General features: G+C 69.8%; 1 protein-coding gene across 3 annotated transcripts; it reads left to right on the top strand.

The window, feature by feature from the left end:
* Nucleotides 1-12,422: 12,422 nt before the first annotated feature.
* Nucleotides 12,423-19,923, top strand: PCGF1 (polycomb group ring finger 1). Of its 3 annotated transcripts, none has more exons than XM_074950206.1 (9): nucleotides 12,423-12,600; nucleotides 13,384-13,486; nucleotides 14,213-14,365; nucleotides 14,789-14,860; nucleotides 15,344-15,449; nucleotides 16,936-16,969; nucleotides 18,011-18,097; nucleotides 19,343-19,423; nucleotides 19,785-19,923. In XM_074950206.1, exons 1-9 carry the CDS (start codon nucleotides 12,505-12,507, stop codon nucleotides 19,830-19,832), a joined length of 780 nt encoding a protein of 259 aa, XP_074806307.1. In that variant the 5' UTR covers nucleotides 12,423-12,504; the 3' UTR covers nucleotides 19,833-19,923. The 3 variants fall into 3 exon arrangements, with proteins under 3 accessions (XP_074806307.1, XP_074806306.1, XP_074806305.1); XM_074950205.1 differs by having other exon boundaries at nucleotides 12,429-12,600; nucleotides 13,381-13,486; nucleotides 18,014-18,097; XM_074950204.1 differs by having other exon boundaries at nucleotides 12,431-12,600; nucleotides 13,381-13,486.
* Nucleotides 19,924-21,026: the final 1,103 nt, after the last annotated feature.

The following is a 21,026-nucleotide window of genomic DNA, read 5'->3' as shown; positions in this document are numbered from 1 at the left end:
GGGAGCTGAGACCCCAGCTGAGTGGGGGGAGACACAGGCAGGGCAGGGGAGTGGCAAGGTGCTTGGTAAGGAAAGTCTGGATGAGCCTAGGCAGCCTTGTGAGCTGATGGCTGTGTCTAGTCAGCAGGGTGGGAAGGCCAGGAGAGTGGAAGATGAGTGTCCCTGGACCTTACCTGCTAGCTGGGTGGAGAATTGGGACAGGGAAGGAAACGTGCCTGTGTCTGTCAGGGGTGTTGACTTGCCTATGGAGGGAGCTACCCTGATCTCCAAGCAGTTGTCTGTGACCAGCCTTGTGTGCTGGGACCAGGGGAATGAGATCCCAAGCTGTGTGTCTGGGAAAGGAGAAAGTGTGTCCGGCTCTTCTTTGTCTGTGGAGCAGACAGAAGGGGCCTTTCAGCCTGTGATGGTCGAGGGTCGTGCAGTTGTCTCAGAGCTGGTTCTGGATTCAGCTAAAGCCCAGGAAGGGAATGGTCCTAAGTTTGGGTCTGCTCGGGAGAATGGCCCTGTAACTAGGTCGCATCCAGTTAGTGTCTATGTAAAATCCCAGAGCCCAGACAATTCTGGTGCTTGTATTTTGCCTGTTGCTGGTGTGTTGTTGGGAAAGGGTGTCGCAACTCTGTGTAGTCAGGGTGAGATCCTAGCCAGGGCACAAGGAGAGCATGAAGGTGATGTGATTGTGTTACCTACCGAGGGTGTGGAAACCTGTTGCAAGAAGGAAAAGATTCCTGAACTTGTGTGTGGCAAAGGGAAGGAGAATGCTTCTGACCTTTTATCTAGGAAGTCTGTGAGTTTGCCTGAAAGGGGATTGTGTAGGAATCTGCCGGATGGGCCGGAGGTGATTCTGGATGTATGGGAGACCCAGAAAGAGTCTGTTATTGCTCAGGAAAGTGTTCCTCTAAAGCAAGCCCTAGGAGAAGAGGGTAAGAGCAGAATTTCTGTGAGGGGTGAATTGTTGCATAGAAAAGCCCTAGGGAAAGAAATCCTCATGGAGTCTTTGCAAGCAGTTTACTGCAACTGAAGGGTGTGAAAGTGATTTAATCAAGAAAGTTTCAGTTCCTAACAGCCAGAAATTTTCTGTTGTGAATGGATCCACTGACTTTCCTGTTGAAAGATCCAGTGTGGATAGCTTTGAGAAGGTCTCAGATGGAGTGAAAGCTGTTAAGAAAGTTAAACAGTCCTCTAACCAAGTGGCTGTGTTTGGCCAGCTTGTTGCAGAGAAGCCCCAATCCCAGTTTGATCTCCTGGGGTTTTGGGGTGGCCAAAGGGCATGGGCTGCATAAACCTTCCCACATGCGGCCTCCAAGTGCTATCGACCACCCCCGACCTAAGGGAGGGCACATGACGAAGCAGGACTGTTCTTAATGTTTCCTCTGAATAGTGTGGGAGTGCCTCAGTTTCCCCTATGCAGTTCTTAAGTATCTAAGGGGTGGGATAAGGGTGTATGATCATTGCAGAGCCCTAGAGGGCAGGTGTGTGCAGGGGTCTGGACACAGAGAATGGCCGACACCCTGTTTCCTGGCCACTGATGGCCTAGCCCTTCCCCCCTGCAAGGTGAGAGCTAAAGGGTTGGAGAACAAAGGAATCCGGTGACCTCCTGGCCCGGGAAAGGGGAAAGCCCAGAGGAGGAGGGGCTGGAGGGAGTTTCAGTTTGGGGCTCACTGGGGACATGGAGTGAAGGGCAGACGTGGTTGTCTGGCTCACTGCCCCCCAGAATGGACCCAGCTGAGGGGTCCCGTTCTCTGCACCTACAAGCTCTGTGTTAGACCATGTTCCTGTCGTCTAATAAACCTTCTGTTTTACTGGCTGGCTGAGAGTCACGTCTGACTGTGGAGTCGGGGTGCAGGACCCTCTGGCTGCCCCAGGACCCCGCCTGAGCGGACTCGCTGTGGGAAGCACAGGGAGGGGCAGAGGATGCTGAATGCTCCGAGGTCAGACCCAGGAAGGTGGAAGCTGTGTGAGCTGCGTGTCCTGCAGACAGGCTGCTCACAGGAAGGAGACTTCCCCAGAGTCCAGACTGGCTTCGTAGGGAGCATTTCCAGATCATCGCCCAGGGACTCCGTGACAACTGGTGGCAGAGGTGGGATGTACTGCACCCCGTGGATGGCGCTTCCTGCAGTAAGTGACTGGGGAGCAGTAAAACGAAGGGGGATTGACGAGGACCAGGCGTGCTGAAGGCTCAGAGAGGAGCGGTTTCGGGGGCGGTTCACCCCTGGGAGTGTGTGACCAGCGAGAAGGACTGTGCAGTAATGGGGTCCCCCTGGGGACTGCGGGGAGCAGTCTCAGGGGCAGAGGAGCCTGCGGCTTGGCCCTGGGAGAGAGAAGGACTTTTGCAGTAACAGGGTTCCCCTGGGGATTGCAGCAAGCAGTCCAAGGGGCAGAGGAGTCTGCAGCTTGACTCTGGCAAAGAGGTGGTGACCTCGAGAAGGGCTGGCACACTAGGGGTTCTCCCTGGAAACCGTGGGGAGCTGAGAGCACACAGGCCTGTGAGTCCACAACAACTTGGGAAGAGCGGAGTGATGGCCTGTCACCGTCTCCTTAAGAAGGACATTGTAACCCTGTGCAGAAAGAGAGGGTTGAGCATTGGAAAGTTCACCAAAGCACAGTTAATCGTGCAGCTGGAGGAGGATGACCGCTCTAAGGAACAGATTCCTGACCCCAAATGGGGCTATAGCAGGACCTGGGAGCAGCTGAAGTAGTAGCCAGGCATCCCCAAGACTCCTGTCCCCAACCAGACGGGGGTCTTCACGATCGGGTTCCCCATCGGGGGATCGGAGACGGACGGGATTGGAGCTGAGTCCGAGAGAGCAAGAGGACTGTGAGAGACAGCGAGAGCCCAAGAAAGAGCTGCAGAAGCAGCAGCAGCATGAACTGGCGATGGTGGAGCAGAGAGGCATAGGGATCATACACCCTTATCCCACCATCTAGATACTTAAGAACTGCATAGGGGAAACTGAGGCACCCCCACAATATTCAGAGGAAACATTAAGAACAGTCCTGCTTCGTCACACACACTCCCAGGGGTTAAGCGTAGCTCCTCCGCCCCCCGAAACCGCTCCTCTTTGAGTCTTCAGCACGCCTGGTTCCCGTCAACCCCCCTTCGTTTTACTGCTCCCCAGTCACCTACTGCAGGAAGCACCATCCACGGGGTGCAGTACATCCCACCTCTGCCACCAGTTGTCACGGAGTGTGGGGAGTCTGGGCCCTGCATCCTTCTTCCTGGGATTCACCATGACTCTCAGCCAGCTAGTAAAACAGAGGTTTATTAGACGATCTAAAGCAGAGCTTGTCGGTACAGAGAACAGGACCCCTCAGCTGGGTCCATTTTGGGGGGCAGTGAGCCAGACAACCATGTCTGCACTTCACTCCACGTCCCCAGCCAGCCCCAAACTGACTCCCCCTCCAGCCCCTCCTCCTCTGGACTTTGTCCCTTTCCCGGGCCAGGAGGTCACCTGATTCCTTTGTTCTCCAACCCTTTAGCTCTCACCTTGCAGGGAGAAGGGCCCAGGTCATCAGTTGCCAGGAGACAGAGTGTCGGCCATTTATGTACCCTGGCCCTTTGCTCTGCAACAATCACACACCCCTATCCACCACCTAGAGACTTAAGAAATGCGTAGGGGAAACTGAGGCACCCCTACAGTATTCAGAGGAAACATTAAAAACAGTCCCACTTTGTCACACCTTTGTAACCTGTGCAGGGCTCTGCCTTGGTCTGCACTGCAGCCCGGGCTCGGGGAGCTGCCCAGCCATGAGCCCCACATCACCAGTGGTAACTTCCACTGCTGGCCAAGCGCATGGGGAGGGAGCGGGGCAGCCATAGTCTGGGAATTGTGTGTGCTGTTTTTATGATGCCTGTGTGTGCCTCAGTTTCCACTGTAAGCTGCAGCCTCACCGACTGAAGTGGGGGAAGTGATGGTCCCAGGCAAAAGGATTGCTAGCCTGTGTATGAAAACCTTCCAAAGCCAAGGCAGCTTGTGCCTTAAGACTCTGACAGCCTATCACTCAGGGTGAGAATTTGCTAATTCATATCCTAGCTTTCCAGTGTGTTAAACTCAGTTTGCGGTTTTGTTTATTTACTAATCTGCTTTGTTTGCTAGCACTTATAATCACTTAAAATCTATCTTTCGTAGTTAATAAACTTGTTTTTGTTTTGTCTAAAACCACTGTGTGGAAATCATACTTGGGGCAGAAAGCTGTTGCATATCTCTCTCCACACTGGGGGAGGGAGCGAGTTTCATGAGCTTGTGCTGTACAGGTCTCTGTACAAGGCAAGATGATATAATTCTGGATTTACCCTTCAAAGGGGGCTGTTGTGCACTTGAGTAACTGGGCAGTTCCTTAGCTGAGCCTTGTCAAGCAGAGCTGATCTCAGCATCTGTGTGAAGCTGCAGCTCGGTGTGTCCCTACCGGTGCGAATGCTGGTGGAAGGGCCAGCTTGGAGAGCGTGGCAGCTTGTCACAGCAGCACAGCGTGAGAGGGAGCCCAGGCTGGTGGGTCAGGTGGGCTCAGTGGTACCCCAGTTCCAGGCAGCACCCCGAAGGGAGAACCTGACACGGAGAGATCTAGGAAGATTGCACTCTCCCGAGAGATGGAAGATGTGCAACACCATCTTCAGGCGCTGACGGCAGGAAATGGCATTACAGAATCCTGCAGCCCATGTGCCTCGCCCTCTGTGGTGGTCTGTAAAAGGAATGGGAAAATCCTGGCCCTGGTTTGGGGGGCTCAGCCCAGGCATAGGGCCTGCGTGCGCGTCTTGGGCCAGTGATGTGTGTCACCGAGCCACAGGATCGGTGCCACTGCCAGCTTCTAAACAGTCCCTTGGGGGACCCTTCAGTGGGGCAGCTCCCAAGGGCCCCACGCTCCCTCTGGGGCTGGCCCTGCAGCCTCCAGTCCCCGCCTCCGAGGCTGAGTCTCGATCTCCAGCCTCCTGTTCACCCGTGCTCTGCCCGGTGAGTCCCACAGAGCCAGGCCTGCGGGGGCCCAGCCAGGGTTGGCAGAGGCCCCCGGTCGCGTTCTCCACACAGCGGTTTGCTGGTCACCGGGGTGCGGCGTTGGCAGCCGTTAGTGTAGCCAAGATATGCAAAGTGGAGCCTGGGGGAGATGGGGGGCCCTCGGGGAATGGGGGTGGGGCTAGCATCCCATTGCTTCCCCATCTCCCCTGCTCCCTGGGGCCCTGATGTTGCCAGGCCAGAGCCCTCATAGGCCCTGTTCCCACATGGCTCGCCCACTGCTCCCCTTAGCCCTGGGGCAGGGTCACAGCCTGGCCCCGCAGCCTGGCCTGGCCCTGTCCTCCTGGGGCGCTGGTGAGCCCCCCACTCCTGAGCCCCCGCCCAGGCCATGGCGGTTGTAGTGACCCCAAGTGAGGCAGATCATCTGGGGCATTGAGATCAGGGGTGGGGGTGCTGGACCCTTCCCTGGTGAGACGACCCTGCACAGGGGGCAACAGTGCCATGGTGCTGCCCTGCCCCTCCCCCAGCCCAGCCCCCAAGGCCCCTGCAGGCAGCAGCAGAATTTATGGGGGTGCCTGGGGGGGGGTCCCAGCATCCTCCCCCCAGGTACCTGCATGTCATCAGCTGTGGGGGGCAGGATGAGCGTCGGGGGGGGGGGGGAATCTGTCCCTGCACAAAGCATTATGAAGGCAGGAGTTGGTGCCAGGCACCTGCAGGCCTGTGAGAGCCCCAGGGCCCATGGGGCTGTGGCTGCTGCCCGGCCCGGTGCATGGCTCTGCCAGCTGGCGTGGGGCACTGGGAGCGCTGCCCCCGCCCAGCCCCATGTCACGGCCCTACAGCCAAGGCCGGGCAGCCGGGGCCGCGCCCAGTGAGGCGGAAGGAGCTGGCAGCGGGCAGGACAATGAGCCATTCACTGGGGCAAGCTCCTTGGGTAGCCCCGATGAGCGCAGCAGCCTGGGGCTCTGCTCGGCGGCCGAGCCACGACGTGACAGCCCTGAGCACGGACAAGCCGCCCTTGTGTGTGGGGCGCCGCCTGCACCCCCGATCGACGGCAGGGCAGCACCAGCTCCCCAAGCCCTGCCCAGACATAGCCTGCTCCCCGCTGGCCCGTGTGTGGCGCGCCGGGCACGGGGGTCTGCCACCCACAGGGTGAAGGAGAGACAGCAAGCCCAGCACCTTTCCCACTCCCAGCTCCACTCTGCCCCAGGTCCCCTGAGTGCCACTCTGCCCATTATACAACTGGGGAAACTGAGGCACCAAGTGAGCAAGGGACTTGCCCAAGGTCACAGTCAGGGCCAGAGGCCTAGCTCCCAGCCCCACCTCCAGCTCTAACCCACTGGATCCCTCCCACCCCTGAGCTGGGAAGAACCTAGGAGCCCTGGCTCCCAGCCCCCCACCCCGGCTCTGACCATGAGAGCCACTCTCTGACTGGCACAGATTGTATCTCACACACAATCGCTGTTTCAGTCTCTCCCAGGTCCCCCCATGTTCCCCTCCCCCACTGCCGCTCCAGATGGGCCAAGAGGTGTCATCTAGCTGGGGGGGGGCACAGACCCAGACGTGTCCTCACTGCCCCTCCCCCCACTTAGGGGGAGGCACCCTGGCTTCCAGCTGTGATGCCAGGTGCCCTGGAAGGGGGGGGACATTGGGCTCGCCCCTTCGGGTTTGGCTGGTGGTGGGCCGTGGGCTGGAACGTGCCCAGCAGATGTGACCTCCCCTGCCCCCATGGCTGGTCAGATGCTCCAGAGTGTGGGGGGGCCCCAGCGCAGGGAGAGGCCCTTCCCCCCTCCACCCCCACCCCCTCCGCCAGGGCTCCACACCAGTGCCACGGCAAGGCCCTGCTACCAGCCTGGCCTCCAGGGCCCCCAAAGAAGAGCTCCCTCCCCCAAACCTGGCAGACTAGGCAGGGCAGGTCAACCCCCCCACAACTGAGACCCCCAGACAATGAGACCAACACCCCCACCCTGTGTCCTCAGGACCAAACCAGGGCCAGCTCGATACAGGAGTCCATGCACGGGTCACCCCTCACTGTCCTGCCCTGCCCAGCATGGCATGTGTGGGTTGGGCCTGAGGGGCACCGGCAGAGCTGGGGGGGAGCCCAGGGCCGGGCTAGCGGGGGCTGAGGGTCGGGAGCGAGGGGCACCGGCAGAGCTGGGGGTGGGGAGCCCAGGGCCGGGCTAGCAGGGGCTGCGGGTCGGGCCTGAGGGGCACCGGCAGAGCTGGGGGGGAGCCCAGGGCCGGGCTAGCAGGGGCTGCGGGTCGGGAGCGAGGGGCACCGGCAGAGCTGGGGGGGGCAGGGCCGGGCTGGCAGGGGCTGCGGGTCGGGAGCGAGGGGCACCGGCAGGGCTGCGGGGGCAGGGCCGGGCTGGCAGGGGCTGCGGGTCGGGAGCGAGGGGCACCGGCAGAGCTGGGGGGGCAGGGCCGGGCTGGCAGGGGCTGCGGGTCGGGAGCGAGGGGCACCGGCAGGACTGGGGGGGGCAGGGCCGGGCTGGCAGGGGCTGCGGGTCGGGAGCGAGGGGCACCGGCAGGGCTGGGGGGGGCAGGGCCGGGCTAGCAGGGGGCTGTGGGTCGGGAGCGAGGGGCACCGGCAGGGCTGGGGGGGGCAGGGCTGGGCTGGCAGGGGCTGTGGGTCGGGAGCGAGGGGCACCGGCAGGGCTGGGGGGGGCAGGGCCGGGCTGGCAGGGGCTGCGGGTCGGGAGCGAGGGGCACCGGCAGAGCTGGGGGGGAGCCCAGGGCCGGGCTGGCAGGGGCTGCGGGTCGGGAGCGAGGGGCACCGGCAGGGCTGTGGGGGGAGCCCAGGGCTGGGCTAGCAGGGGGCTGCGGGTCGGGAGCGAGGGGCACCGGCAGGGCTGGGGGGGGCAGGGCTGGGCTGGCAGGGGCTGTGGGTCGGGAGCGAGGGGCACCGGCAGGGCTGGGGGGAGCCCAGGGCCGGGCTGGCAGGGGCTGCGGGTCGGGAGCGAGGGGCACCGGCAGGGCTGGGGGGGGCAGGGCTGGGCTGGCAGGGGCTGTGGGTCGGGAGCGAGGGGCACCGGCAGGGCTGGGGGGGCAGGGCTGGGCTGGCAGGGGCTGCGGGTCGGGAGCGAGGGGCACCGGCAGAGCTGGGGGGGGCAGGGCCGGGCTGGCAGGGCTGTGGGTCGGGAGCGAGGGGCACCGGCAGGGCTGGGGGGGGCAGGGCCGGGCTGGCAGGGGCTGTGGGTCGGGAGCGAGGAGCACCGGCAGAGCTGGGGGGGGCAGGGCCGGGCTGGCAGGGGCTGTGGGTCGGGAGCGAGGGGCACCGGCAGGGCTGGGGGGGGCAGGGCTGGGCTGGCAGGGGCTGCGGGTCGGGAGCGAGGGGCACCGGCAGAGCTGGGGGGGGGCAGGGCCGGGCTGGCAGGGGCTGTGGGTCGGGAGCGAGGGGCACCGGCAGGGCTGGGGGGGCAGGGCCGGGCTGGCAGGGGCTGTGGGTCGGGAGCGAGGAGCACCGGCAGAGCTGGGGGGGGCAGGGCCGGGCTGGCAGGGGCTGTGGGTCGGGAGCGAGGGGCACCGGCAGGGCTGGGGGGGCAGGGCCGGGCTGGCGGGGGCTGTGGGTCGGGAGCGAGGGGCACCGGCAGGGCTGGGGGGGCAGGGCCGGGCTGGCGGGGGCTGTGGGTCGGGAGCGAGGGGCACCGGCAGGGCTGGGGGGGGCAGGGCCGGGCTGGCGGGGGCTGTGGGTCGGGAGCGAGGGGCACCGGCAGGGCTGGGGGGGGCAGGGCCGGGCTGGCAGGGGCTGTGGGTCGGGAGCGAGGAGCACCGGCAGAGCTGGGGGGGGCAGGGCCGGGCTGGCAGGGGCTGTGGGTCGGGAGCGAGGGGCACCGGCAGGGCTGGGGGGGGCAGGGCCGGGCTGGCGGGGGCTGTGGGTCGGGAGCGAGGGGCACCGGCAGGGCTGGGGGGGGCAGGGCCGGGCTGGCGGGGGCTGTGGGTCGGGAGCGAGGGGCACCGGCAGGGCTGGGGGGGGCAGGGCCGGGCTGGCGGGGGCTGTGGGTCGGGAGCGAGGGGCACCGGCAGGGCTGGGGGGGGCAGGGCCGGGCTGGCAGGGGCTGTGGGTCGGGAGCGAGGGGCACCGGCAGGGCTGGGGGGGGGCAGGGCCGGGCTGGCAGGGGCTGTGGGTCGGGAGCGAGGGGCACCGGCAGGGCTGGGGGGGCAGGGCCGGGCTGGCGGGGGCTGTGGGTCGGGAGCGAGGGGCACCGGCAGGGCTGGGGGGGCAGGGCCGGGCTGGCAGGGGCTGTGGGTCGGGAGCGAGGGGCACCGGCAGAGCTGGGGGGGGCAGGGCCGGGCTGGCAGGGGCTGTGGGTCGGGAGCGAGGGGCACCGGCAGGGCTGGGGGGGGCAGGGCCGGGCTGGCAGGGGCTGTGGGTCGGGAGCGAGGGGCACCGGCAGAGCTGGGGGGGGCAGGGCCGGGCTGGCAGGGGCTGCGGGTCGGGAGCGAGGGGCACCGGCAGGGCTGGGGGGGGGCAGGGCCGGGCTAGCAGGGGGCTGTGGGTCGGGAGCGAGGGGCACCGGCAGGGCTGGGGGGGGCAGGGCTGGGCTGGCAGGGGCTGTGGGTCGGGAGCGAGGGGCACCGGCAGGGCTGGGGGGGGCAGGGCCGGGCTGGCAGGGGCTGCGGGTCGGGAGCGAGGGGCACCGGCAGAGCTGGGGGGGGAGCCCAGGGCCGGGCTGGCAGGGGCTGCGGGTCGGGAGCGAGGGGCACCGGCAGGGCTGGGGGGGGCAGGGCTGGGCTGGCAGGGGCTGTGGGTCGGGAGCGAGGGGCACCGGGCAGGGCTGGGGGGGAGCCCAGGGCCGGGCTGGCAGGGGCTGCGGTCGGGAGCGAGGGCACCGGCAGGGCTGGGGGGGGCAGGGCTGGGCTGGCAGGGGCTGGGGGTCGGGAGCGAGGGGCACCGGCAGGGCTGGGGGGGGCAGGGCTGGGCTGGCAGGGGCTGCGGGTCGGGAGCGAGGGGCACCGGCAGAGCTGGGGGGGGGCAGGGCCGGGCTGGCGGGGGCTGTGGGTCGGGAGCGAGGGGCACCGGCAGGGCTGGGGGGGCAGGGCCGGGCTGGCGGGGGCTGTGGGTCGGGAGCGAGGGGCACCGGCAGGGCTGGGGGGGGCAGGGGCCGGCTGGCAGGGGGCTGTGGGTCGGGAGCGAGGGGCACCGGCAGAGCTGGGGGGGGGCAGGGCCGGGCTGGCAGGGGCTGTGGGTCGGGAGCGAGGGGCACCGGCAGGGCTGGGGGGGGCAGGGCTGGGCTGGCAGGGGCTGTGGGTCGGGAGCGAGGGGCACCGGCAGGGCTGGGGGGGGGCAGGGGCCGGGCTGGCGGGGGCTGTGGGTCGGGGAGCGAGGGGCACCGGCAGGGCTGGGGGGGCAGGGCCGGGCTGGCAGGGGGCTGTGGGTCGGGAGCGAGGGGCACCGGCAGGGCTGTGGGGGGAGCCCAGGGCCGGGCTAGCGGGGGCTGTGGGGTCGGGAGCGAGGGGCACCGGCAGGGCTGGGGGGGGCAGGGCTGGGCTGGCGGGGGCTGTGGGTCGGGAGCGAGGGGCACCGGCAGGGCTGGGGGGGGCAGGGCTGGGCTGGCAGGGGCTGTGGGTCGGGAGCGAGGGGCACCGGCAGGGCTGGGGGGGGCAGGGCCGGGCTGCGGGGGCTGTGGGTCGGGAGCGAGGGGCACCGGCAGGGCTGGGGGGGGCAGGGCTGGGCTGGCGGGGGCTGTGGGTCGGGAGCGAGGGGCACCGGCAGAGCTGGGGGGGGGCAGGGCTGGCTGGCGGGGGCTGTGGGTCGGGAGCCGAGGGGCACCGGCAGGGCTGGGGGGGGCAGGGCCGGGCTGGCGGGGGCTGTGGGTCGGGAGCGAGGGGCACCGGCAGGGCTGGGGGGGGCAGGGCTGGGCTGGCAGGGGCTGTGGGTCGGGAGCGAGGGGCACCGGCAGAGCTGGGGGGGGGCAGGGCCGGGCTGGCAGGGGCTGTGGGTCGGGAGCGAGGGGCACCGGCAGGGCTGGGGGGGGCAGGGCCGGGCTGGCAGGGGCTGCGGGTCGGGAGCGAGGGGCACCGGCAGAGCTGGGGGGGAGCCCAGGGCCGGGCTGGCAGGGGCTGCGGGTCGGGAGCGAGGGGCACCGGCAGGGCTGTGGGGGGAGCCCAGGGCTGGGCTAGCAGGGGGCTGCGGGTCGGGAGCGAGGGGCACCGGCAGGGCTGGGGGGGGCAGGGCTGGGCTGGCAGGGGCTGTGGGTCGGGAGCGAGGGGCACCGGCAGGGCTGGGGGGAGCCAGGGCCGGGCTGGCAGGGGCTGCGGGTCGGGAGCGAGGGGCACCGGCAGGGCTGGGGGGGGCAGGGCTGGGCTGGCAGGGGCTGTGGGTCGGGAGCGAGGGGCACCGGCAGGGCTGGGGGGGGCAGGGCTGGGCTGGCAGGGGCTGCGGGTCGGGAGCGAGGGGCACCGGCAGAGCTGGGGGGGGGCAGGGCCGGGCTGGCAGGGGCTGTGGGTCGGGAGCGAGGGGCACCGGCAGGGCTGGGGGGGGCAGGGCTGGGCTGGCAGGGGCTGTGGGTCGGGAGCGAGGGGCACCGGCAGGGCTGGGGGGGGCAGGGCGGGCTGGCGGGGGCTGTGGGTCGGGAGCGAGGGGCACCGGCAGGGCCGGGCTGGCAGGGGGCTGTGGGTCGGGAGCGAGGGGCACCGGCAGGGCTGTGGGGGGAGCCCAGGGCCGGGCTAGCGGGGGCTGTGGGTCGGGAGCGAGGGGCACCGGCAGGGCTGGGGGGGCAGGGCTGGGCTGGCGGGGGCTGTGGGTCGGGAGCGAGGGGCACCGGCAGGGCTGGGGGGGCAGGGCTGGGCTGGCAGGGGCTGTGGGTCGGGAGCGAGGGGCACCGGCAGGGCTGGGGGGGGGCAGGGCCGGGCTGGCGGGGGCTGTGGGTCGGGAGCGAGGGGCACCGGCAGGGCTGGGGGGGGCAGGGGGCTGTGAGGCAGGATGGGGGGATGCAGCTGCTCCCCAAACCGTCCTTTACTAGCCAAAAGAACGGGCGGACTCGTGGCGCCTCAGAGACCGGCCCATTGCCCTGAGCCCAGCTCGCTGCGTGGGGCGCACCCCGTGGAAAGTGGGGCAGCGAGCTGGGCTCACGGAAGCTCGTGCTCAGGGCAATGGGCCGGTCTCTGCGCGCCACGAGTCCGCCCGTTCTTTCTGCGGACACAGCCTGACCCGGCTGCTGCTCTGAAAGCTTCTGCCCCTTGTGGCTTCGTTCTCTTGGGGGGGGGCAGCGGAGGGGCCGAGCGGGGATGGGGTGGCGCCGGGTCCCCCCCGGACGCTGGGGGGGGGCGCCGGGGGGGCGCCATCGCACACACCCGGCAGGGGGGCGGGGCGCGCGGCAGAGGAGGGTCCCACGGCCCCCGCGCTGTTACCCCCCGGCCCGCCAGGGGGCGCCCGGCCTGCCGCGGGCGGAGAGCGGGGACTACAGCTCCCGGCATGCACCGCGCCAGCGGCTCGGCGCCCCGCCCCCGGCTCGCGGGCGGCCTGGCCGCGCAGCGCACGGCGGGAGCTGTAGTTCTCGCCGTTGCCGTGGGGCCAGGCCCCGCCCCAACCCGGAAGTGGGTGGGAGGCGGTTCTAAGATGGCGTCTCCTCCTCAGGGGGGCCCGATGGCGATCGCCATGCGGCTGCGGAACCAGCTCCAGGCCGTCTACAAGATGGACCCGCTCCGCAACGAGGTGAGGCGCCGCGGCTCCCCCAGCAGCGGCCGCGCCTCGGGGCGGACAGAGCAGCGCGCATGCGCGGGCGGAAGAGGGGCTTCCGCGCCTGAGTGGGCGACGGACAGGGCCGCGCATGCGCACCAGTGACGGTGCGCACGTGCCCTGAGGGCGGTGTCTGGCGGGGCGAGGGCCGCCCGTGCGCATGCGCAGCCGTGAGCCTGCGTGTCCCCGCCTTGGGGACTCTGAGTCCGCTCCAGGGGGCGGGGCCTAGGGGCCAGGCCCCGCCCGCAGCCGGGCTGGGGCAGAGTTAAGGTGATGTCGCCTGGGGAGGCACAGGCGAGTGTAAGAGGCGGGGAGTAGCCAGTCATGGAACCTTCTCCAGTCCCTGCCCCCCACAGTCCACAGGGGTCCCCCTCCTGCCCAGCTGGGGCACCCACGTATTGCTGGGGCACCCGGGTGGGTACCCTGCGCAGTGTCCCCCGGGGTTTTGTGCCTAACAGGCTCCCTGGGCACCACCCCAGCACAAGGGTCAGGAGGAGCTAGGGGTCGAGAGCCGCTCTGCCAGCCTGGGGGGGGTAGGCCTCACTTGTCCCTCTCTCAGCCCCAGAAGTGTAGGTTCAAGGGCCCCTGGATTGGCCCCCCCAAGATGGCGGTTGCACTAGCAGAGCTGTGCGGGTAGGGGACCCCAGGGCCGGGCTAGCAGGGGCTGCGGGTCGGGAGTGAGGGGCACCGGCAGGGCTGTGGGGGAGCCCATGTCTGGGAGTGAGGGACCCCGGTGACATGTGCCCCGTCTGGCAGGAGGAGGTGAAGGTGAAGATGAAGGAGCTGAACGAGCACATCGTTTGCTGCCTCTGCGCTGGGTACTTCATCGACGCCACCACCATCACCGAGTGTCTGCACACGTGTGAGTGCGGGGGCCAGGCTGGCTGGGGGCACCGGGGACAGCCCCCTCCCCTTGGGGCTGGGTCACGGCACCCGTCTGTGGGGCAGGGCTCCCAGTGGCCGCGCTGCTCGATCTGGCCCGGCCTGGCCCTGCCATCGCTGGCCCAGGGGCTGCATTCTGGAGCCCTCTGGCCCCGAGTCTCCTGCAAACCTGGGCAAGAGGAGCCGGGCTGCTCCCTCTGCTGGGCCGGCGTCTCTCCCGGAGAGTTAGGAGCCCCCTATGCATGTGAAGGAGCCAGCCGGGCCGGGGTGGGGGCGGGGCAGCGGGAGCTGGCTGAGGGGTGCTGTGTGGGGGGAGCTGGTTGGGGGTACGGGGTGGGGTGGTCAGGGCCAGCCTCCACCTCTCCCCACCCCTGCGCTTTCAGGGGTTGCCGGCTCCAGCGAGCCTGGCCAGCAGGTGGCAGCATCGCACCGCCCTGGGTGGGCTGGAGATGCCCCGGGGGAGGGGGATCAGCTGGGTGCCCAGCTCGGCAGGGCAGCGGGAGCTGGCCCAGCGCCCAGGGCCTGCAGGAGGGTCAGCCCGCACCACACGGGCCCCAGCCGGGGCAGGGGATGCTGGCTGAAGCCGGCTGCGGGGCTGGATGGGCCCGGGGTGGGGAAGCCGGGCAGGGGTAGGGGCTGCTGCCCACGGCGTCCCGGGCTGTGCCAGGCTGGGTCCCCTGGCCCTGACGCCCGGCCCTCGCCGCAGTCTGCAAGAGCTGCATCGTCAAGTACCTGCAGACCAGCAAGTACTGCCCGATGTGCAACACCAAGATCCACGAGACCCAGCCGCTGCTCAACCTCAAGCTGGACCGCGTCATGCAGGACGTGCTCTACAAGCTGGTGCCCGGCCTGCAGGAAAGTGAGTGGGGGGGGGGTGGCTGTGAGGGCAAGGGGGGGCCTCTGCTGTGGGGGCAGGGATGAGGCCGGGGGGCTCTGCTGTGATGGGGGGGCGGCTGTGAGCCCCGGGGGCTGGGGTGGGGGGGCTCTGCTGTCCGTGCCCCACCTGCAGCCCCTGCGTAGGGAGCCATCAGCGCAAAGGGCCGGGCCTGCCTCTGGCAGATGCCCAGTCGATGGCTCCACACCGCAGCCCCGGTGCTTCTCAGTCCCCTGCCCGGCCAGGGCTACTTGGGCAGGGCAAGGCTGCCTTCACCCAGAGCGCACAGCCTGGGCCGGGCCCTACTCGGGGGAGGCCGGGGCCCTGTGTGTGTGGGGCGGGGTGGGGGAGGCCGGGGGCCCTCCCGAGTGCGGGAAGCTGGCTGAGCGCTGCCCCCTCTCCCTGCAGGCGAGGAGAAGCGGATCCGCGAGTTCTACCAGTCACGCGGCCTCGACCGAGTGACCCAGCCCAGCAGCGAGGGTGCGATACTCACAGTGCGCTGGGCCTAGCCTGGGGGGCTCTGAGCCCCGTGCTGGGGGTGGGGGACAGTGGGGTGGCAGGGGGAGGAGGGCTTCACGGAGCTGGGGGAGAACAGGGCGATGGGGAGGGAGGGAGGAGCTGCGGGGGGTGGGACGGGGTGGCAGGGGAGGGGGCTCTGTGGAGCTGGGGGTCAGGACGGAGGGATGGGGTAGCAGGGGGAGGGGGCTCCGCAGAGCTCGGGGAGGACAGGGGGATGGGGGAGGAAGGGTCTCTACGGAGCTGGGGGGGTGGGATGGGTGGCAGGGGGAGGGGCTCTGGGGTGGGGCAGTGGGGGCAGGCTGTAGCTGCCTCTCCCTGGAGCGTCCATCCTGCCCCACTCACTGCTGTCTGCTGGGCTGCACTCCTGCCCTGTGGGCCCCGTTGGCTGGCTGCGGGGGGCTGGGCCCATCGCTGTCCCCGTCTCACTGCCGTGCGTCCCCCCAGATCCCGTGGTCGACACGATGGGTTTGCCCTACGCAAGCTTCGACCACTCCCGCGCTCACTACTATCGCTATGACGAGCACGTCTCCCTGTGCCTGGAGCGGCAGAGGTCAGTGGGGCGGTGCCGTGGCGGGGGATCAGCAGGTGGGGTCACTGAGCCCTGCCCAGGACTGGGGGTGGCGACGTGCCTCTCGAGGCTGATCCACAGTTCCCTGCTCTCCAGCCCTGGGCTTCCCCCCCCGTGCCCCCAGCTCTGCCCGGATGCCTCCGTGCCTGCTCTGAAACCCACGCACGCCACGGCCATGCAGCCAGCGCGGGGTGGGACTCACCTGTTTGATAGCCCCCAGCTGCCGGGGGAGTCCTGGCTCCATGGAGGCTGTGGTGGGGCCTTAGGGAGACCCAGTGGGATTCCGGAGTGAGACTTTGCCCAGAGCTCCAGGGTTCATGCAACCTCTCTGGGGAGGGGCCGGAGGACGGAGTTACTGGGCCTGGGGTCGGGCTCCGGGTTTACGTGGGGTTCAGGAGGCAGAACGGCCAGCAGTCCAGCACCCCATAGCACGCGCTGGAGCAGTGGGGGAGAGCACCCCCTGCTGGGTACGAGCTCTGTCCATCCCAAAGCCCCAGCCCCGGGACTGGCTGCAAAGGCAGCTCTGCTCTGCCGGCCCACGGACCCCTCCCTGGTGAAGTTGGCAGGTGGCCCCAAGGTCGGGACGGGGAAGCAGTGAGGGCAGGTCCGTCACAGAGCAAGCTGGTCGCGTGGCAGGCTGGGCACAAGCACCAGGGTGAAAGGGACAAAGGTCGCAGGCCGTCCGTGCCGGCAGGGGCTCGTGGTGGGTGAGTGGCTGACTGCCAAGCTGTGGCCAGAAGGCGAATGCCGTCCTGGGCTGTGTAAACGGGGGATGTCGAGCAGGAGCCGAGGGGTGATTTTCTGGGGTGGTTGCTGCTGGGATCCTGTGTCTGGCTCTGGTGCCCACAGCTCAAGAGGGACGTTGAGAACTTGGAGGGGTGGAGAAGAGCCGTGGGAGCGATGGAAGGGTTAGAAACCTGCCCTGGAGTGAGAGACGCAGGGAGCCTGGTCGAGTTAAAGAGAAGGGTCAGGGTGGCTGGGTCCCCGTCTGTCGGCACCTACGCGTGGAGCAGAAATGTGGCGGTCCAGGGCCCTTCGGCCTGGCAGAGGACAGGCTAACACGTGCTGGGGGCTGGAAGCTGAGGCTAGCCACGTTCAGACGGGACGTGAAGCCCACACGCTGGCCGGGAGGGGAGTGACCCACGAGCCGTTTCCGCAGGGAGGGTCAGGGCTGGTGTGTCTCTAAGATGCGGCTCCTGTTCGAGCGGGAGCAGTGCAGGGTGGTCTGGCCTGTGTTCCCCGGGGCCGACGAGGGAGTGCAGGGTCCCGTCTGGCCGGGGGGTGTCTGCGGCTAGGGGCTCTGGGCTGTGGGGTGAAGCGATGAGGCTGGGTTTAGGAGCTCCCAGGGGGAGCTGCTGTGAAGAGGGGCCAGGCAGTGCCCATGTTGCAGCGCCCCAGGGCAGGGTTTGCCCCTGGCCAGGCCAGCACGCCCGGCTCTCATGGGCCGTCCCCTCTGGTCTCTCCCCAGCTCCAGCAAAGAGAAGAACAAGACTGGTCTGCAGGTAAGGCCAGGCAGGGGGTGCGCAGACATGGTGCCGTCTGCTGGCAGCCGGGGGCACCACGAGCCTGCCTGGCTGCCATGGGGGCGCTGGGGCCAGCACGCTGGGGGCCGGGGGCCGGTGTTTCCTGCCTTCTCTCAGCGGTCTGGGGGCAGGCAGGTGAGGACACTGGCTCCTCTCAGCCAGGTCCTCGTCCCCCAGCTGGCCAGGGCCTGGCTCTCCCCCGCAGCTGTCCGGCTCCCTTGCGGGGGTTGGGCTGGGAGCTTGACCTGCCAGCGCTGTGCGAGGCCCCCGCAGCCCCGGGATCCTGTCTCGCTAACTCGGGGGGCTGGAGGCAGTGGCCAGGCCCCTTGCCAGGGGTGGGGGGAGGGCAGCCTGGGTGGCTCCTTCCACTGATGCTTCCTGTGTCCCCCATTGGACCCACACCCCTGGGCTGGGCACCGGCGTGTCCTGATTCCTGCTGGGTCCATGCCAGGGATGCCCCCTGCCCCTGGCCCAAAGGGGGCTGTGCCAGCCCAGAGCCCTGCCCAGGAAACACTGCACCAGGGTAGGGACAGGGAGGGTGGCCTGGGGGGAGGGGGGTGGTCAGGGGGAGCCCTGGGGGGTCTGTGTGGAGTAGCCAGGGCATGCAGGGGCTGGCTGGGGGTGTGTGCAGGGGGGTCTGGCTGGGGATGCGTGCTGTGGGAGTGGAGGGGGGCAGGGGCTGGCTGGGGGGTGTGCTGGGGGAGCGGGGGCAGGGGCTGGCCTGGGGGGGCAGGGGCTGGCTGGGGGGGCGTGCTGGGGGAGCAGGGGGGCAGGGGCTGGCTGGGGAGATGCAGGGGGGGCTGGCCTGGGGGAGCAGGGGCTGGCTGGGGATGCATGCTGGGGGAGCGGGGTGGGGGCCGTGGCTGGCCGGGGGTTCGTGCTGGGAGTCGCCAGGGGGTGCGTGCTGGGGCTGGCCGGGAGGTCTGCTTGTCCCAGTCCTGGGGCCCCCCACGGTGCACTCTGGGGGCGGGGCTGGCGCGTGCTCCCCAGCGCCCGCCCTCACCCCGCTCTCCCTTGCAGCAGAAGTACGTGCGCTGCTCGGTGCGGGCCCAGGTGCGCCACCTGCGCAGGGTCCTGTGCCACCGCCTGGGGCTGGCGCCGCAGCACGTGAGTGAGCCCCGGGGGCCGGGCGCTGCCAGCCCGGGGTGGCCGCTTTGCCGGAGGCTGGCAGGCCGGCACCGGGGGGGAGGGGGTTGCAGGTGCGGTTGGAGGGGCCGGGGGTGGGGTCTCAGGCCGGGCACCGGGGGGCTGGGGAGTTGCAGGTGCGGTTGGAGGGGCCGGGGCGGGTCTCAGGCCGGGCGCTGGGGTGGGGGGTTGCAGGTGCGGTTGGAGGGGCCAGGGGCGGGTCTTAGGCCAGCACCGGGGGCTGGGGGGGTTGCAGTTGGAGGGGCCGGGGCAGGTCTCAGGCCGGGCGGCTGGGGGAGGGTCTCAGGCCGGCACTGGGGGGCTTGGGGGGGGGGGGGTTGCAGGTGCGGTTGGAGGGGCCGGGGGCGGGTCTCAGCCGGGCGGCTGGGGGCGGGTCTCAGGCCGGGCACCGGGGGGCTGGGGAGGGGGGTTGCAGGTGCGGTTGGAGGGCCGGGGGCTGGGGGCGGGTCTCAGGCCGGCACGGGGGGCTGGGGGGGGTTGCAGGTGCGGTTGGAGGGGCCGGGGGCGGGTCTCAGGCCGGGCGGCTGGGGGCGGGTCTCAGGCCGGGCACCGGCCTGGGGGGCTGGGGAGGGGGGTTGCAGGTGCGGTTGGAGGGGCCGGGGGCGGGTCTCAGGCCGGGCGGCTGGGGGCGGGTCTCAGGCCGGGCACCGGGGGGCTGGGGAGGGGGGGTTGCAGGTGCGGTTGGAGGGGCCGGGGGCGGGTCTCAGGCCGGGCGGCTGGGGGCGGGTCTCAGGCCGGGCACCGGGGGGCTGGGAGGGGGGGTTGCAGGTGCGGTTGGAGGGGCCGGGGCGGGTCTCAGGCCGGCACGGGGGGGCTGGGGGGGGTTGCAGGTGCGGTTGGAGGGGCCGGGGGCGGGTCTCAGGCCGGGCGGCTGGGGGCGGGTCTCAGGCCGGGCACCGGGGGCTGGGGGAGGGGGGGTTGCAGGTGCAGTTGGAGGGGCCGGGGGCTGGGGGCGGGTCTCAGGCCGGCACCGGGGGGCTGGGGAGGGGGGTTGCAGGTGCGGTTGGAGGGGCCGGGGGCGGGTCTCAGGCCGGCACGGGGGGGCTGGGGGGGGTTGCAGGTGCGGTTGGAGGGGCCGGGGCGGGTCTCAGGCCGGCACGGGGGGGCTGGGGGGGGGTTGCAGGTGCGGTTGGAGGGGCCGGGGCGGGTCTCAGGCCGGCACCGGGGGCAGCGCCCGTCCACTGGTGATGCCGGTCTCCGTGGCAGGTGCAGATCCTTTTCGGCGGCGAGGTGCTCCCGGATCACATGACCATGAAGCAGCTGTGGCTGTCCCGCTGGTTCGGCAAGGTGGGTGCGGGGCCGCGGGCTCTGGCCTGGGCGGGGGCATCGGGCCGGGGTCCCTGTCGCGCGAGCGCAGCCCGGCAGCCGCGCTGGGCACACTGGGGGGCAGGGCCCTAGCTCTCCCCGGCCCGCAGCCGGCCCCAGCCCTGGCCTGGCGCTGCCCGCCGGAGTCCGGCCCGTCGTTTCTCCCACCTCCTGCTGAGTGCCGGGGAGGCTGGGCGCTTCTCCCTCGCTTGAGCTCGCAGGGGAGTGCGCTGGGGGGTCTGGCTGCGCTGGGGGGGGTGGCAGGGGGCTGCGCTGGGGGGGCCAGCAGGGGTGGTCCCGCTGGCCGTCCCGCTCTTCTCACAGCCACTCTCTTGCCTTGCAGCCTGCGCCCCTGCTCCTGCATTACAGCGTGAAGGAGAAGAGGAGGTAGGGGGCTGGGCCAAGGGCGCTGCCCTGCCCAGAGACCCCCGAACCCTGCAGCCCCCCCACCCTCCTCCCCCTAACTTAAACCCTCCTGCCCCAGCCCGAGTCTATTTTTTGAATAAAACAGTTGAAAACCCCTGGCCGGCCGGCGCGCGTGGCACCGGGGGAGAGGGGGCCAGGGGAGCCGTGCTGGGCAAGCGCCAGGCAGCGCCCATGGGAGGGAACAAACACACACACACCCCTGCCCGCGGCGGTACCCAGCCCTCCCCACGAGCTGGCCCCGGCCCCCCTTCCCACCACAGCCGTTCCTGTGCCATGCAGGGGGCCCCGGGTGCCGGGGCCCCACGGTGCCCCCCGTCCCCTTGTAGTGAGGGAGGGAGCCGCGTGGAGACGTTTACCCAGCGCCAGTTGCTCTGTTGCGCTCAATAGATTAATCACCATCACAGCCGGCTCGGGCGTCTCATCCCCCCGCCAACCCCCCCCCAGAGTGATGGGGAAATAATGGGCCTGGGGCCGAGGGGCTGCCCCTCTGCAGCGCAGATAATGAGCCATGATAAAGTCATGGGCCCTGGGATTCCTGGGGGGGGGCCTTCCCCCGGCTGGCTTCACCGCACTCGGCCAATTCGCCACTCTTGTGGGCACGGTACTGCAGGCAGCTGGGCAGAACGCGGCAGGTCCGGGGCTGCTGGGGGGCGGGGCACTGCCTGCCTGCTGGGGGGCGCCCTCTGAATTCCTCTGGCCCCCGGAGGCCTCGGCAGGGCTGGCGGCAAGCGCAGGGGAGAATGGGCTGTGCCCAGGCTGCTGGCTTAGGGAAAGGCGGAGGGGCACCCTTGCCCATGGGGGCACTGGGGGAGGTGCTGGGCCCTGCTCCCCACGGCAGGTCACGGGCCGGCCCCTGCACCGAGTGGCTTGTTGAGCTGCGGCTGGACCGGCCGGCCAGCAGCAAACACGAGCCAGGCAGCTGGTGTCTCCTATTCCTGGAGACCCAACAGGTGCCCCTGAGCCTGGCCCTGGCCCAGCGCCCAGCCCGCACCGCCCAGTCCTGAAAAGCAGACCTGGCAGGGAACGCAGCTGGCTTGGCAGCCCTGGGCACACGGCGGGATGTGGGGCAGAGAGCGTGGCCGGGGGTGGGGGAGTGAGCAGAGAGCGCAGCCCTGAGTGGGGCAGGAGGCGCAGCCCCGGGCAGGCAGGCAGGGAGCAG

This window comes from Natator depressus, chromosome 4, assembly GCF_965152275.1.
Source record: "Natator depressus isolate rNatDep1 chromosome 4, rNatDep2.hap1, whole genome shotgun sequence".
In the NCBI taxonomy this organism is placed as follows: domain Eukaryota; kingdom Metazoa; phylum Chordata; order Testudines; family Cheloniidae; genus Natator; species Natator depressus.
The sequence above is the reverse complement of the archived record's forward strand: the minus strand, read 5'-3'. Positions and strand labels throughout refer to the sequence as shown.

What these genes read in the sequence shown, in the direction of transcription:
- PCGF1 (XM_074950204.1), top strand. Translation starts at nt 12,505, where the DNA reads ATGGCGTCTCCTCCTCAGGGGGGCCCGATGGCGATCGCCATGCGGCTG. An exon ending in CACCGAGTGTCTGCACACGT is followed by an intron (nt 13,487 to 14,212) that starts GTGAGTGCGGGG and finishes CCCTCGCCGCAG; the next exon opens with TCTGCAAGAGCTGCATCGTC. An exon ending in GACCCAGCCCAGCAGCGAGG is followed by an intron (nt 14,861 to 15,343) that starts GTGCGATACTCA and finishes GCGTCCCCCCAG; the next exon opens with ATCCCGTGGTCGACACGATG.